Source organism: Gavia stellata, chromosome 1, assembly GCF_030936135.1.
Source record: "Gavia stellata isolate bGavSte3 chromosome 1, bGavSte3.hap2, whole genome shotgun sequence".
NCBI classification, from domain to species: domain Eukaryota; kingdom Metazoa; phylum Chordata; class Aves; order Gaviiformes; family Gaviidae; genus Gavia; species Gavia stellata.
This window is the reverse complement of record NC_082594.1, coordinates 17533348-17550651: the sequence shown is the minus strand read 5'-3', so window position 1 is coordinate 17550651 and position 17304 is coordinate 17533348. Positions and strand designations below refer to the sequence as shown.

At 40.0% G+C, this 17304-nt stretch overlaps 1 protein-coding gene across 2 annotated transcripts in view; it reads left to right on the top strand.

The window, feature by feature from the left end:
- GUCY1A2 (guanylate cyclase 1 soluble subunit alpha 2) overlaps window positions 1-14081 on the top strand; it is a 160398-nt gene extending 146317 nt beyond the window's left edge. For both annotated transcript variants that reach the window (XM_059824875.1, XM_059824869.1), the window contains one exon: window positions 12133-14081. In XM_059824875.1, the coding sequence (XP_059680858.1) occupies window positions 12133-12340 (208 nt within the window). In that variant the 3' untranslated portion in view covers window positions 12341-14081. The remainder of the gene's footprint in view (window positions 1-12132) is intronic.
- Window positions 14082-17304: the final 3223 nt, after the last annotated feature.

Here is a 17304-nt window from a genome sequence, read left to right as displayed (position 1 = left end):
CTCTGTGGTAAATCTGTATGCAATTGCTCAAACAATACTGCTTTTCTTTCTTTTTTTTTTCTTATACAGAACTGTGACTCTGAATATTTATTTTTCCCTATATCTATCTATGTAAATTAAAGTTTTAAATGGAATTTCTTCATCCAAGAATTGACGTGTTTGATATGCTAAGATATAAATGAGTCAGTAGTTAAAGTTTAAAAGTAATTAAAACTAGTGAATAAAATTACATTTATCTGCAGAACCCATTCACTCAAGATCAGATTTACAGAATGGAGCAAATGTAGCTAACTGAACAAGAGGCAGAAAAACTGAATATGCTTTGATCATGAAGTGCACAGAAGCAGGTTCATACAGTTGTGTGGTAACATGCAAGAGAGACACAGACCCAAGCTACTATCAGGTATAGAAAATCTGTTCATTTAAATAAAAAGAAATTTGGTAAATACAGAGGAAATTGCTGTTTGGAACTTGATGTCACTTGAAAAGCAATTGTCTTTGGGACCTTCCCGGTACAATGTTCTAGTGGCTTTGGTTCCTGATCTTCCACCGTGGGATAGGAAAAACCCTCTAAGACATTGTTTGAGAAGTGAACACAAGATTGTTCACCAATTGTGTTCCAGTTTTGAAAACTTATACAGTAGCAGGGCCTTTGGTGTTAATTTTACACAAATGGAGGTAAGTGGTTCTGGCAAAATGCGACCGAGGCCCTGTGACAGGGACCTGAACTTTTCTTGTACAGGAACAGTTCTTATAAAGGGATGTTCTCCAACTTGAGAAGGTCTTCAAGATATTCTGAAAGTGCAGTCCATACTTGTCCAGAAGAGAGATCTTAGTGCTTCACAAATGCGGTTCAGGGGTGTGATTCCACTCAGGGCTATGGTGTTGCTCAAGTTTGTGTCCCTGAGAGCGGAAATTGGGAGCTAGACGGTTTCATATTATTTTAAGAAAAATCACAGAATCACAGAATCACAGAATCACAGAATCACTACGGTTGGAAAAGACCTGTAAGATCATAAAGTCCAACCTGAAAAAAAAAAAAACCAAACAAAAAACAAAAAACACACGCAAGCCAACCACCACACAACAACAACAAGGCACAACACACCAAAAACCAACCCACCCAACACCACACAGCACCATGTCCATCAAGCTACATCCCACAATGCCACATCCACATGCTCCTTGAATACCTCCAGGGAGGGTGACTCTACCACCTCCCTGGGCAGCCTATTCCAATGTTTCACTACTCTCTCAGTAAAGAACTTTTTCCTAATATCTAGCCTGAACCTCCCCTGGCGCAACTTGAGGCCATTTCCTCTAGTCCTGTCACTAGTCACTTGGGAGAAGAGACCAACACCCACCTCTCTGCAACCTCCTTTCAGGTAATTGCAGAGAGTGATGAGGTCTCCCCTCAGCCTCCTCTTCTCCAGACTAAACAACCCCAGCTCCCTCAGCTGCTCCTCATAAGACTTGTGTTCCAGACCCCTCACCAGCTTCGTTGCCCTTCTCTGGACACGCTCCAGCACCTCAATGTCTTTCTTGTAGTGAGGGGCCCAAAACTGAACACAGTATTCGAGGTGCGGCCTCACCAGCGCTGAGTACAGAGGCATGATCACCTCCCTGTATGTTTGAATGAGAGGCAGTTATCATTGAAGATAAATGGCTGTAAGTAATGATGAAGAGGCTAGGAACTAATTTATTTTACATGCTTCAGAAATTATATGAGAAAATAAAATGAATGTGCATGGGGCCATTTAGAAAGGCTATTTCAAACCATACCTTCTAGCATGGTTGAAAGCATGAGAACAGACAGGGAAGAAGTCAACAAATGACACTGTTGACACAGTGGCCAGGAGAGACTGCCGTTACAAAATACTCTGTAGGGCAGAATTATTCAGAGCTTCTGAAGGTAATCTAGGAGGTTTGAACATAATGTACTGGTACTATCCAAATAAACAAGTAGTGATCTGATGCATCTGTATATAACTTTTCTTAAATACAATTTGCATCAGTATATAATTTGCTGTGTACAAATCACAAATCAGTTCGTGATTCATCACAAACTGAAATGTCTTCATAGTTTTGACCTTATATTCCATCAAATGCTCCTATTTGATCATTCTGTGCTGCTGTGTACTCAGTTAATATTTTTATTCTCTAAGAAGCAATGTTTTCCAAAGTAGATAATTCTGCAGTCAGTATGAAAATAACAAAATTTTCAATTAATTAAAACTACTGGCATTTATGATTATGTGTTTGTGTCTACCATGCCCCCTGATGAAAATTCTGATACAAGTTTTGTGCTTACAAAGCATGCAGATACTGGAAACATGTCTAATACTTATCAGCTTTCATTTTACAATACAGATTATACATTAGAAAGCATCACCAGCATTCAAATTATAATCACACTTCAGAATGCCTATTATTGGTTTCAGACACTTCCCTGCGAGCCCATAATCTGCCTATGTAAGAATCAGAGTCTAAAATTACAACTATAAGATGTGGTGTTGCCTAGCAGCAGCAGTGAACCTGGGGCAGCTTTCCTCCAGTTACACCTGCTTGGGCAGAGCTCTGCAGTATGAAGCAGCCCCTTTTACAAAGGTGGCCTTTCAATCTGTTGGGGATAAGAGCTCACTTCTGTTAAAAATATCTTGTTCTCTTGACTCAGCAGGTCTTTTGACTGAAGAATGACAGAGCTTCATTTCATTTGCTTTGAATCACTGAGCATTGTAAAATGAAAGCACTGGAACAGCACTGGTAAAACATCCAGTGGAATGTGGAAACTGGAGAGGGAGTAGAGAATCCCAGGCTGGTCCATGTTTAAACATGTAACCGGGAAGGAATAGGAGAAGAATAACACATTCTCTGTTCCTTTAGTAAGCTGGAAAATCCAGCTCAAGGTTTATTTAATTCATCTACCTTATCCTGAATTGAATAAAATTACCCTATTTTCCATATTCAGGAAGGAAGCACAATGTGATTTATGAAACTCTTCTTCAGCACAGAAGAGAGATTAAATATTTTTTAATTCTTTGTTTCAGCCTTTAATAATGATGTTTATCAGATAAATATAATATACATACATTCATCCTGGTTTCCTAATAGTATTACAATGTAATGCCTTGGGATCTCTAAGCAGTTATGAAAAGCAGGTAAACATAATTGTTGCTGTTTGTCAAATAACTGTATTTAAAAAGAAATTATCTTTTTCCTCTTCTTTCCACCTCTGGTCTTTTCCAGCAGGTATTTACTTTATGAAGAAGGTGTTTCTGGCATCAAGAGTTGGGTACAGATACTTTCCATTATCACATGCAGGGCAATAGATCTGGGACCTGAGCTTAGGCAAAGATGAACAGCCTGTATCCCGCATCCTTATCTGATTTAGGAGAGAGAGCAACCAAGCGTACTTCCTTATTGAGCTGGATGAGGTCACTGCTGGTTCACTTGCCTAGATCACCTTTAAAATTGATTAAAACCTGCAGAATTTGAATAGGGTTTTAACATTTATCTCACAGAGTGTTGTATGGAAGAACTTTTGCTTTTAGATAACTAAGAAGGATGTATACACCTCTCTCTCTATTGGGATTTTAAATTAAAACTATGCATTTCTATAAACTTCTTATATATTTTTTCCATCAATTTTTTATCCCTACAGGTTATATCTGTATCATAGAATGGTTTGGGTTGGAAGGGACCTTAAAGGTCATCTAGTTCAGTTCCAATCCCCCTGCCATGGGCAGGAACACCTTCCACTAGACCAGGTTGCTCAAAGCCCCATCCAACCTGGCCTCAAACACTTCCAGGGTTGGGGCATCCACAACTTCTCTGGGCAACCTGTTCCAGTGCCTCACCATCCTCATGGTGAAGAATTTCTTCCTTATATCTAATAAAAATCTATTCTCTTTCAGCTTAAAACCATTACCCCATGTCCTAGCACTACATGCCCTTGCAAAAAGTCCCTCTCCAGCTTTCTTGTAGGCCCCCTTCAGGTACTGGAAGGCTGCTAGAAGGTGTCCCCGGAACCTTCTCTTCTCCAGGCTGAACAACCCCAACTGTCTCAGCCTGTCTTCATAGGAGAGGTGCTCCAGCCCTTTGTGGCCCTCCTCTGGACTTGCTCCACCAGGTCCATGTCCTTCTTATGTTGGGGGCCCCAGAGCTGGACACAGTACTCCGGGTGGGGTCTCATAAGAGTGGAGTAGAGGGGTAGAATCACCTCCCTCGACCTGCTGGTCACACTTCTTTTGATGCAGCCCAGGATATGGTTGGCTTTCTGGGCTGCAAGCGCGCATTGCCAGCTTATGTTGAGCTTCTCGTCAACCAACACCGCCAAGTCCTTCTCCTCAGGCATGTTCTCAATCCATTCTCCTCCCAGCCTGTATTTGTACTTGCGATTGCCCCAACCCAGGTGCAGGACCTTGCACTTGGCCTTGTTGAACTTCATGAGATTTGCAGAGGCCCACTTCTTGAGCCTGTCAAGATGCCTCTGGATGGCATCTCTTCCCTCCAGCGTGTCGACCGCACCACACAGCTTAGTGTTGTTGGCAAACTTGCAAAGGTGCAGTCAGTCCCACTGTCCATGTTGGCGACAAAGATGTTAAACAGCACCGGTCCCGATACCGATCCCTGAGGAACGCTGCTCGTCACTGGTCACCACTTAGACATTGAGCTGCTGACCACAACTCTTTGAGTGCAATCATCAGCCAATTCCTTATCCACTGAGTGGTCTACCTGTCAAATCCATGTCTCTCCAATTTAGAGATGAGGATGTTGTGTGGGACAGTGTCAAATGTTTTGCACAAGTCCGGGTAGATGATGTCAGTTACATTTCCCATATCCACCAATGCTGCAACCCCATTGTAGAAGGCCACCAAATTTGTCAGGCACAATTTGCCCTTAGTGAAGCCATGGTGGCTGTCACCAATCACCTCCTTGTTTTCCATGTGCCTTAGCATAGTTTCCAGGAGGATCTGCTCCATGATCTTGCCAGGCACAAAGGTGAGACTGACTGGCCTGTAGTTCCCTGGGTCTTTTCTCCCTTTTTAAAAATGGGGGTTATGTTTCCCCTTTTCCAGTCAGCAGGAACTTCACTGGACTGCCACGACTTCTCAAATATGATGCATAGTGGCTTAGCAACTTCATCTGCCAGTTCCCTCAGGACCTGCAGATGCATCTCATCAGGTCCCACGGACTTGTGCACCTTCAGGTTCCTTAGATGGTCTCGAACCTGATCTTCTCCTACAGTGGGTGGTTCTTCATTCTCCCAATCCCTGCCTTTGCCTTCTGCGACTTGGGCAGTGTGGCTTGAGCACTTGCCGGTGAAGACTGAGGCAAAAAAGTTGTTGAGTACCTCAGCCTTCTCCATATCCCAGGTAACCAGGTCTCCCATTTCCTTCCAGAGGGGGGTCACATTTTCCCTAGTCTTATTTATTTATTTATTTATTTATATGTAATTTTTCCTACAGGTTATATCTATATCTATATCTATATCTATATCTGTATCTATATCTATATCTATATTTATATCTATATCTATGTCTATGTCTATATCTATATCTATCTATATTTTTCTGCCTCAAATGGACAAACAAATGGATTTGCTCTCCAAGAGCCTTTTCAGATTATTTTAAATACTATTTCTGAGCATCCTTTAAAAAAAATTTCTTTTTATATTGGTGAATTTTCCATGTATGCTTTCATGAGACATATTGGTGGACAGGCAATTTAGTTACGGACAGAAAGGGAACACAGCTTATACATGGACACAAAAAATCATTGTTAGTCTAATTAAAGCATTGAAGTCTAGTCAAAATGCACTGGTTTATCCTTGTTTTTCTGTTCCCAGTGTCATCTGCGTCCACGAGGCTGCACCCTTATAGTCACTGTGATTTGTGATTACGATCCTTGGGCCTCTGCTGCCTGTCCGTGCTTGTTCTTCATGGCACTACATTTTTATTCAAGGTTCACAGGTAGTTCACTCTACACAGGATAACTCCGTGTTAGATCACTGTCAGTTAACAGTATATGTTACACCACAATTCCACACAGCTGAATTAAACTTAAAACATATTTAAGCAGTAGTCATCTGACTGCTAGACAACTGCTAAAACTACAAAAACCTCACGCCTGGACAAATCCAGACAAGTCCTTGGGCCAGCACTGTTAGATCAATGCAAAGCCCGGGGCCTTTTACTAGTGCTGGCACAATCCTATTCACTGAGCCTAGTTTTCTAACCTCGCAAACAGAGAGCAGAGACTCAGTATTCCTTCTGCTTAGGTAGGTGAGAAATAAAAGTATTAAAGGTCAGTGATAGACACTCACCATGCTGAGCTGCATGTGGTATACAATATATTGCATTAAAAATTCATGGATGGTCCTTTCGTAATCTTATTACAATTGATCTGTATGAAGGAAAAACACAAATACACAAACTTCCATAGTTTAAAAAATAATGAAGTACAATGTGAAATTAATTAGATCCAGACATAGTCAGGTTTTTTTCAGTCTCCTGGTCTTCCTACCATGTACAGAAACTGAGGGAGAAGTTCAAAGCCACTAAAATTTAGGACCAAGTGCACTGATTTTTGGCATTATAATAGCAAATTCATATCTTTATACAGCGTATTTTATGAGCAACCTACCAATATTTCTAATGAGTGCCATAATGATTTATCATCTGAATTCATATGGAAACAAATGAGCTGGCATATGTTATCAAACCGGATACCCAGCTGGTAAAATGACCAACACTTGTTGCCACAGAGGAAGGGCTTAGCAATCTAGCTAGGACTGTCTAGGAGACAGTCTTCTGATAACCTTTAATTAAATTTTCCTAACTGTACCAATTAATAGGTGGATGTGAACAAGGTTAACTACAGTTTTTACAGTTCTTTAAGAGTTAGGGAAGAATGAACCTTTTCTTTTGTTGATAGCTATCCCTGTGAAAGGTAACATTTATGGAAACTTGACCTGGCCACTTTGCTTTGCTTGGTGCTTACTGTATTTAGAAAGGCAGTGAATATTCTCATATATTGTAGTGCATTGCATTTCTTTTAGAAATATTGTTCAAATTTTGGTCTATACAAAACAATTTTCCTAGAGGAAGTTTACAGTGAAGTTCAGTTCTCAGTGGGTGCTTTTTTTAACTCTCATTCAGCAAATTGCCAAATCCTATCATAAAATGACTTTTATTTAGGATATGTGGAAATGCATTACATAGAGGTTAAAATGTATACGTATGCAAAACCGAAGCTGAATAAATATTGTTGTTAATACCTTACTTGAATATTACATTCCTGTTACATAGTTTATTGAAGCAGCAAATACTGTAATTAGTTTCATATCTCATTAGATATGAACATGTGTCTGAAGGTTGTTATATAATACATATTTTATATACATATATGCATCTCAATTTATGGCACTTATCTCAGGAACTGTGATGTAAAGTATATCCACTGTACATTTTGTGGAGGGCCTGAGGAAGACAGAGGGGAGCAAAGCGTGCAGGCAGGTGGAGATGCTGTGCTTTGTTCTGGGGAGGCTGATACTCCTGAACTCCTCCTGTGGTCAGGAGACAGTGAGTGGCCAGCTTGGCAAGCAAGAGGAGGAGCCTGGCTGAGGTCGGGCTGCATCACCACTGGGATCTCTTGCTTGCTCCTTACTGTCTGTTGACTCTGGAAGGATTTGGCCTGACTGCGTGGTCTGAAGGTGACTTTTAAGACAAGCCTGGTGTAAAGGGCAAGAGAAAAGACAGGCCCCTGACCACTACAAACTATGCCGTGTGCCAGGCTCCTGCAGCCAAACAAACCTGCTGGCATTTGCTGAGATTTGCCAAGTTTGCTGGGATGTGGCAACCTGTACTAGCCATGTCCATGTCCAGCAAGCACTAGTCACAGCAGTGGGCAGGAGATTTCAAAGGTTTCCAGACACTGTACGGGCAATGTGTCCTCTGAAGCCCATGGTGGAACTCAAAGTATTACAGCAAGCTGAAGCTAGGCAAGTGCTTCCTCAGCATTGCTGTTTCTCAAAGCAGCTAGAGTTGAGTTAGCACATGTGGTAATAATTTATTCCTTTAGCTGTGGAAATACAGTTCTCAAGGAAGATTGTCTTTTCTGTTTCCCAAGGAGTTGCACTTTTGTATTTCCAAAGGAGTTGCTACACCAGGCTGCTAAATGGCTGCTCCTCTCACCATCTTATTCCTCCCTTTGGACAGATCCTTCAGTTCATGACTGTGTCTTGTTTGGAAAGGAATGGAGCAGGTTAGCCCACTTTTCACAAAAAAAATAAATCATAAAATATTTGCAACTATCCTTCCTGCTGAGCCTGAGGGCAAGCAGAGATACTTTTTTTGTACAAGTATTAATTAATCTTCACAGCATCCAGTGATAAGTACAAAGGTCTGACAACTCAGAGGTGGAGAGATAAAGAGGTGAAATAGCTTTCCAATGGGCATGGAGAGAGTAAGGATCATTGTGGAAAGCATGTACTCAGCATAGAGCGCCTTGCAACAAATAATTCCGTAGTAACAAAACTTTGTTAGTTCATTTTCTGAATATAGGAACTCACTGATGAAGATGTGACTGTTTCTTGCCAAAACAGTTTGAAATATAATTACCCTATCATTTCATCTGTGCAAAAAAGAGCTACAGCTTTTAAAAGCTTCTTCAAGGTTCCCACTAAGTGTGATCCCAATTTTCATTCACACACAGACCTCCTGACCTTGAAATGCTTCTTGTTTCCACTAGGAAATAACCACATTTTCTGTTTCCATACTGAAACCTTTCTTTTTTTTTTAAATGAAGGAACTGAAAATGAAAAAATAAATGGGATAATTATCAGATACCATCTCTTTTTGTCTAAAAGCAACAGCATTTCCACCAGGGAAGGGCTACAACAAAAATTTAAACAGTTCTGGAAGATCTCAGGATAGGAAGGGAAGCTGTCAAAGTTAATCAACTACAAATCAGTGTTTAAGAAATTCTTCCTCCCCTGAAACATCAACAAAGAAGACAAGCTGAGGGCAGACCTAGTTCCAGGCAATTTATTGGAATGCTTAGGTAGCCTGCCCCTCACAGTTTAAGCACTGAATGGTAAATTGTATATCCATCCTCTTGAGTGGAACCCAGAATTTTGAGCCTGTGAATAACCTACTATAAAATATCCCTTGCAATAGTGCTGTTAAGGGAAATACACAGAAATGATGCAGGAAATACAGGTGAGATAAATGCTTTGGAATATTTTCAGACTAGTTGTTTATATGCATATTCTTGAACTGCGGAGGCTGGTAACTTCAACTTAAACTCTATGACTATGGGACAATCTGGGGACATTTTATGTAGAGATTAAACTGCCATATAATTTCCTGAAGATGAAGGATAAATTGTGCTCTCAGGATAGATTGTGCTCTCAAACTTTCAGAACTTGGTCACAACAAAATGTTCTGAGAATGGTCCACAAGGTGAGACAAACAACCAGAACTGGGTGCCACCACCCAGGAAACCCTCCAGAGCAGCAAGTTTTACACTGGCTTTTCCCCTGAGCCAGAGGGGAAATGTGAAAACTGATTGTGTGGCTTGGCCTTGCCCGCACTTAGGATCTGCACTATTCATCTTGCTGCTTGGCAGAAGTATCTTTTGGGGTTCTTTGTACCCCTGAAAAGGAAGACAAAATACTTAGGGCTGTAGATCTGGGCCATGGCCATCAACCGCAAGTGTTTTCTTTTTAACATCATGAATGGCCTAAATATAGGAGGGAAGATTCCTGCAGAAAAATGTCCTCACTGATAAGCACTGAGGATTAGCAGATAACTTATTTCTTTAGTATATACACAAAGCTATAAGAAATCAGAGGCAATTTCTGAACCATGATCTCATTGTCAGCCTGGGAAACCAAGTGTCAGGACCAATATATTTAAGGAATCTGAAGAACCTGTTCTTTAAGAGAATGCTAACAAGATGCCATTTTTGTCCTGATTAAAGTCTTTCTAATAGTATTATTACAAGAGCCAGTAAATAATTTTTTTTCTTTAAAGTATAAACTAAAGTAAGTGGGATAGAATATGATCATAAGTAGCTTCCACTGGCATTTGGTAAAGACTGTTTCCTTCCATGCTGTCTTGGGAGCTGAAATGTTATCCCAATAAAGGTCAGCTAGACAATTTCTGAGGGTGAGGGGCTGATTGAAACAATGCACCTAATATAGGGATGTGGAGTCTATCACAAGCCACAGTGGTGGAGGAATTTCCAAAGGACTAATTGGTTGGTCACCCATCACTCCTGGCACCTTTGATACTCTCAGAGGATTTCATTGCAACCAAGTTACAATTCACAAAAGAGGTGAAAAGAAGGCCTTTAATTAATATCTTGCACTTTTGTTCTATGAGGAAACTAGTGTGAAACAGCAACTAAACTCAGTGGCAGCCTGAACTGAATCAAAGAGTATATATATTTTTTAACAGTTTCAGACTTGTATAACTGTCATTGCAATTAGATAATGTTAGGCTCTGAGAAGGAAACCATTGATTTTTATTAAGGTCAGATGCTCCTTAGTGAATAGCCATTTTGGGGAAGAATGAGTGCAGTGAAAACTTACAGATTTAGTTCAGAAAGTTCTAAGAGTTCAACTATTGCTTGCAGAAATCTAGTTTGGGAAGCAGCAAAGGGTTATTTCAGTGTATTAAGCCTGTCGTTTGAAAACGCAAAATATTTACTTCAAGCATTGCAGAGGTGAAAAGAGAGAAACTTCTCAGTAGAGGCCTCTGCAAACTCTCATGCGATTTAGAAAAGATTACAGTATTTTGATCATAAAATTGACAATCTGGAAACTAGATTATGACATTCAAACTGCATGCTAAACAAAGACCACCACGGAAGTTCAAAGGCAAAAAACATTGTTGGATTTATAACCAACTGATTATTTAAAAGCTGGGAAGAAAATGCCTTTATATTTCATTGAGGTCACACAGATTGTCTCAGCCAAAACCCACGAAAAATATTCAGTAAAGGAAGTGCCATTACATGTGCTGAGAATCCTGGAAAATTCTCAAGGCAACAGGATTCATTCATTCATTTACTTCCCAGAAATCAGCTCTAGAGACATTAAATAAACAACCTATTACAATAGGTTCTTCTCACTGATGTTTTTGAGCTTCAAATAAGACTGATGGAGAGAAAGAATAAATATCTTGGGAGGGGAAAAGATGCTTTTGTATAGCCAACTGTGCTCAGAATTTACCACTACCTCAAAACTGCTCTTTTCAACACTGCAAGGGTCTGAGTACCCCTAACTTAATTTGCTGGAAACAGAAAGAAAATGTGTAGTTATTTTTTTTGTTTTACAGGTCCAACTAGTTTCAGGGAAGATACTTGATAAAGACGCCCTAAACTTTCAGATGTAGCCAGGCAGAGATTTCTCCACTATGGAGGAAGATGACAAATGGCAAAAGGCAGTATAGTCAGGTCTGTGATGTTGTACCACTTGTGTGGGCATGGCTGAATGATGGCTTCATGGCTTCCGTGAACTTGTATCCCTTTTTGACCCCAGCCAGGTGGCCCAGATTAAACTCATGGGTACTTTTGATGAATAATGTCAGATTTGATTTGCTGTATTTGAACCTAATTTATGAAATACAATCCTACTGAGTATGAGAAGGGCACAAACTGACCACCCTGCTTCTACCTGTGAGAACTCCCAAGCACTACCACCTTCATACCTACTTTCCCACAGGAGATCTGGTGGTAGTTGTCACTCTGAAATAGTCATTTTTGCACAACTGGCCAGACTGGAGTGTTTTAAGTGAACCAAATGGTGCGTAATGGATAATGATCATTATGAATTTGGTTCCCTTTGTGGTACATGACTTGCTGAATGCTGACACTGATTTTCAGAGAATGTGATTATTTGGGCCATCTCCTCAGCTGATCTCAATCAACAAAGCTCCGTGAAGTTGATGCTGTTAAGTTCGTATGTATCAGCTAAGGATCCTGGCTTAGGATTTTTTTAGATGTTGCATAATACTTTTAACTCATTTTTTATTTGGGACCACATAGGATAAATCTCTTCCAAAGACATCTTTCTGGACCATGTTTTAGAGTTTCTTATATTTCTCTGTTTTGATTTTTTTCTAGGCTTTTGAAAAAGGAAGAAAATTTTATTTTTATCCCTCGTTCCCGTGAAGAGCTTCCAGAAAACTTTCCAAAGGAAATTCCTGGGATCTGTTACTTCCTTGAGGTCAGAAGTGGTCAGAAGCCACCAAAACCCTCCATCACATCTGCCAGAGTGAGAAAGGTTTCTTACAACATTGGCACTATGTTCCTCCGGGAGACTAGCCTATGAGGCCTGCTGCAGATCAAAGACTCGTCAAAAAAGCACAAGCCCAGAACTGGGTCATGACAGGGGAGTTGGAGGTTCTTTCTATTTCACTGCCGTGTTCTGAACAAGCAGTAAAAGCTCCATGTAATGTCAGGCAATAATCATTTTAAAAGGTGGGTGACTGCTGTCAGTAAACAAAGTGGAGATAGGGAAAAAAAAATATTAAACAACGTACTTCCACTTCCAGAGGAAATTCTTTCATAAACTTCAGTCTGGCCCCTCAATGACAAACAAAACCAAACAAAACAAGAAAAACCCCAACTCTCAAATTAGAGGTTGGTTTTGTTTTGTGCAGAAAGGATGATGGTTCTCGGTAGATTTGCACCAGCTAAGCAGAATTGAGAGTCAGTTCTGGTTATGCATTCCTACATTTAATCTGTTCTTCAGTAAGGTAATGATGTTTTTTAACTTTATGAACAAACATTTCATACATATACTGTAGACCTGTTGTAACCTTCCTGTCAGGAGGAATTATAATTCAATACAAATATTGTAGGAATTTTACCTATTTTTATACATATTTCACTTTCTGGATAATTACATTCCACATACTGTAAGCTTAGATAGCTACTGTATATTTCATACATTCTACCTATCAAACCTTATTGTTATACAAGTGGGAAGAAGTCATTTTTTGACTTTTTTGGCAACAAAAATATCGATATTTTACAGTAAAAACCACTTTGGTAAATCTCTTTACCTGATGTTTATGCTAAAGCTTTATATGAGCATTGTCTTGCTTATATAAAATAATGTTCAGTATTTGTCCTACAGTGCTGTATGTCCAGTCCTTCCAGGACAATGCAAACAAAATGTAGGAGATCAATGTGTTGACAAACAGGAAAGTTCTCTTCAGTGGGGCTTGTTTCCCACTAAATTATCAGCCAAACTGATTTTTGGTAGAAGTCCTGAACTTTTTTAAAAAATTTGATCTTGTGAAAACTTATTTTGAGGAGTTCCAGCAGACACTGGAAGCGCTCTGGATACTGGTTTTCCACATTTTTTTAATAGGACTTGTGCTCCTACTCAAGTTCAGTTATTGAAAATCCTATCTGTTATTAATGATGCTCATCTGGAAATTTTCTCTATTGCTCGATTGGCTGAAAGGTCCCCTTCTTTATCTAATGTAGACCAAAAAAACACTGAAAAGGGGAATGCAATACTTTCCCAGGTTTAATGCAAATGGCAGTCCAAGATTTAGATGAGTCCATGTCAATTTTTTTAAGAAAAGGCCAATTCTTTGCTGTTGAAAATTAATATAGCTTTATTGTCTTCGGGGAATCCAATTGGAATAAGATGTGGATCTGTCCCCTAATAGGCACATTTTCAGGCATTGTTTATTTCTCAGGTTTTCCTTTAAAAAGTAATGTCAGTCAGTTTTCCTCTGCAGATATACTTCTTTTAGGGCCATACTGAAGTGGGCTGATGTTCTGTCCTTGCAGATTGTTAGTTAACACTTGTGCAGTGATTCCAAAGTGGCTTAGCTTTACATGGGCCTGATCAAAGCTCTCTGAAATCAAAGATAAGACTCTCAACAGCACTAAGAGGTGTGAGAAGCTCTGCATTCCTATAATCCAGACCAGAAATTAGAGTTTACTTATGGATTTAATAGTCATAACTTGAGGCACCTTTTGAAAATAAGTAAATAACTTTCACCACATGTCCAAATTATCCAGTTAGATATTTCTGTGGAGGGAATGACAGTGCTGTATTTCTCCCCTTTGACCAGTAGCCCATGTTAGAGTGGGAACAAGTCAGCGTGGCACTGCTAGCCTGTGCTGAACATGTTCCAGGCTTCCTTTGCATGAAGGCTTTCTGGATGAGAAAAGACTATTTTAAACCTATACAGTCTTCAGCATGTAGAGAACATTTGAACTTATTATGCAGGGCAGATGCAAGGGAATCAGTCCAGAAACTTAATTGGAAATTCCCTCGCTTTATAGAGGAACACTGATGTTAAAGATTTCTTCCATTGGTTTTTAGAGCATCCTTGGGATTGGAGGAGTTAATCTTTCATCTACCTTGATAAACAGCATCTGCAGCTCTACTGCCTATCTGAAAAATGACTTAACAAAAACTATTTGAGCTTGAGGTTGCAGAATTTCCATCCAAACTACAGATCTGTGAATTTTCTGCATAGGATATGTTTTAGCCTATAGCCATTAGTTTGCACATACACAGGATGTAGCATGCATTTTTTTTCCTGGGAACACCAGTGAGACATGCAAGAATCATAAATGGAGCAAAGTTCATGTTTCACCATTGGAAGAGGAACACCACTTCCTAGCTAATAAAGCTGTGGTTTTGATGTCATTACCTAGTTCCCTAGAGTGAAAATGTTTCAAATAGCTATCTTGAGGTTTCGTTCTGACTTCACTGGCGCATCCTCATTGTTCAGTAGGTGCTGATGTCCAGAGTACCAATCTCTCTGGCCAAACCCTTTTCTCACCACCCGTAGGCCAAAAGCTTGTAGCTCAATAACCTGTCTCTCACAGTTGCCAATAGGAAATGTCTAGGTTAATTCTGTGGCTGATCTTGGTAGATCTATGGAAACATTTTCATGAGAAATGATGGATGCTAATTCTACTAGTAAACTGGAGAAGCAATCTAAAAAATTATCTATCACCATCCTCATCTTCTCAAGTGACTGTTTATTCTATAAGGAAATTTATAATCGCAGAGATCAGTGCAAAAACTGGAAATTGGTGTCGGCATCACCATGGAGACAATGACAGTGTTTGCAAATAAATCGTCTAGCTCCCCAAATTAGAGTAGATTTACTGCATAAGAATATACAGTCTCTGCTTTTTATAAGCTTGTGTAAAGGTAACATGTCCAGAACTTTAGTACTGATGCTAACTATTGTGTTAATTTGTTTCTGTGTTATGATGAGGGAAGTCAATAATATCTCAGTGTGAGAAAAGTGTAAAACAAATTTTCAGCACTCTTTAACTTAGTAGTTGCATCTGCTGCCTTTAATATTAGGTTGCAAGTTTATTTTGTTGGACACCTTTGTGAAGTGAAATTAAATTTATTATCAAGGGTGATGCTGTGAAGTCAATTAGATGGTAGTCAGGCTCAACATTTCTTCAACACTTCCTCTGAGTGACAGGGAAAACTTTCTCTTTTGCCTGGCATTGTCTTCATAAATAAAAAGGTTTTCAAAGTTTTTGTACCTTGGGATGATGAGGTGGAGAGGTTGGAAGTGCTGAAATGAATGCTGAAATCACATACTATGGTTGGAATTTTCTTTTAATATTTTCCTCCTATAAAACAGACGATCTTTTGTTCCTCTGATTAAGAATTTACACACCTGTGTTTCTTGACATAGCTGCAAGTAGCAACATCTGCTGTCTTGAGTTTCTGTACGAAACAAATCTACCTTCTCTGAAGATAGAGGGAGAAGCTCTACTGCATATTGCCTGTACAGGGCAAAGGAAGGATGGTGTGAGGACCCTAGCTGTGGTCATTGGTCTCTTTGCCGCAAATCTGTTCTGTACAGCTTCCCTCTGCTCCAGGCTCAGAACCCAAAAAATCAGACCATGACTGACCACAGAGGCAGACCCAGTGGCCAACTTCTTGTACAAAAGTCATGCGGCCTAAGTGAACAGAGGCAACAGTCATTCCCTCAGAGCACTTTTTACAGATCTTGTGTCAGATTTTTACATCTGCTTGAAGCTCCCCATCACACAGTCGCTTCTGTGATGCAGTGCATAGAGGTCAGAAACTCAGAGTAAGAAGGAAATAGTGATGGAGGTGACAGAGTGGTGACAAATTTTGTTCTACATCACTCTGGTAATATCTGCCATTCAAAGACACAAGCCACTTCCTGGGAGAATTGGTGCTAAGCCAGGACTCTCAAAGTGTGGTTTTCTTGCAGGATCCCACGGAATATTTCTTTTTTAATTCCAAAGAGCCAGTAGTCATTAACTGCGGTTGTGGTTTTGGCTTCACTGCTCATTCCCACATCCAGTTTCAGATCTGAGTCTGTTTCAAAAGGCATTTTGGAGCCTGGAAACACGCCTCCGCAAACAGAAAACCAAAGCTTTTAAAACCTTGGAACTTACGGCCTTTTCTGGGCTTTCCTCTTCCAGTCTTAGGCCACTACCTCACCTCTGCTGAGTGCTCAGAGCTCACTGAGGAGAGCTAATTCCCTATCCTAATGCAGTCTCAGAGCTTCTGGCTTTATTTTTGGGTTCTGGTGATCTTTTGCAAAATTATACACGTGTAATATTGGAAATAGCAACATGCTTAAATTAGCAACAAAACAAGAACCATAAAAAAGTTTGTAAAACTAAGAAACAGTTGGTGTCCTTCCTTTAAGGTAATACATTATTCATAGCACTTTACTGGGATTGAGGGTGTCAGTGACAGGGGAGTCTGTGGATGAATTGAAGATGCTGAGTGTGCAGGAGACTCGACAGGCAGGAGTTGATCAGCTCCTGCTACTGTTCATAACTCCATCACCTTGCATGCTATTTCCTGCTCTCAGCCAGGCTTCTCCTCTTCAAAAGATGTCCACTTTCCTTCCTTTTGCACCCTGTATGTGATGTAGATAGTGAGTAATTCCCATTATTGTTCTTATTAGCATCTGTTGTTGACATGTCTGCTTATATCTAAAGAATAACTGGGATTAAAGGGCTGATCTTACTCTTCTTTGCAGCAAAGACAAAACTGCTACAGTGACACAGCTGGCACTCACATCCTTAGAGAGGGAGAAGACTGCAGTGCAAGTTGTCACTGGTGGATTCGGGTGAAGTCAGTACATTAACAGTCCATGGCATGTTTTTAACTTCCCCAAGCACTAAATTTATCCGTGCAGCTAGGAGTTACTCCTTAACGATGTTATTCATTTGCAGTGCATGAGCAGCCTTACAACAAAAATCTGTAAACTCTTTAACCTCATATACACAATTGATCTTTTGTGG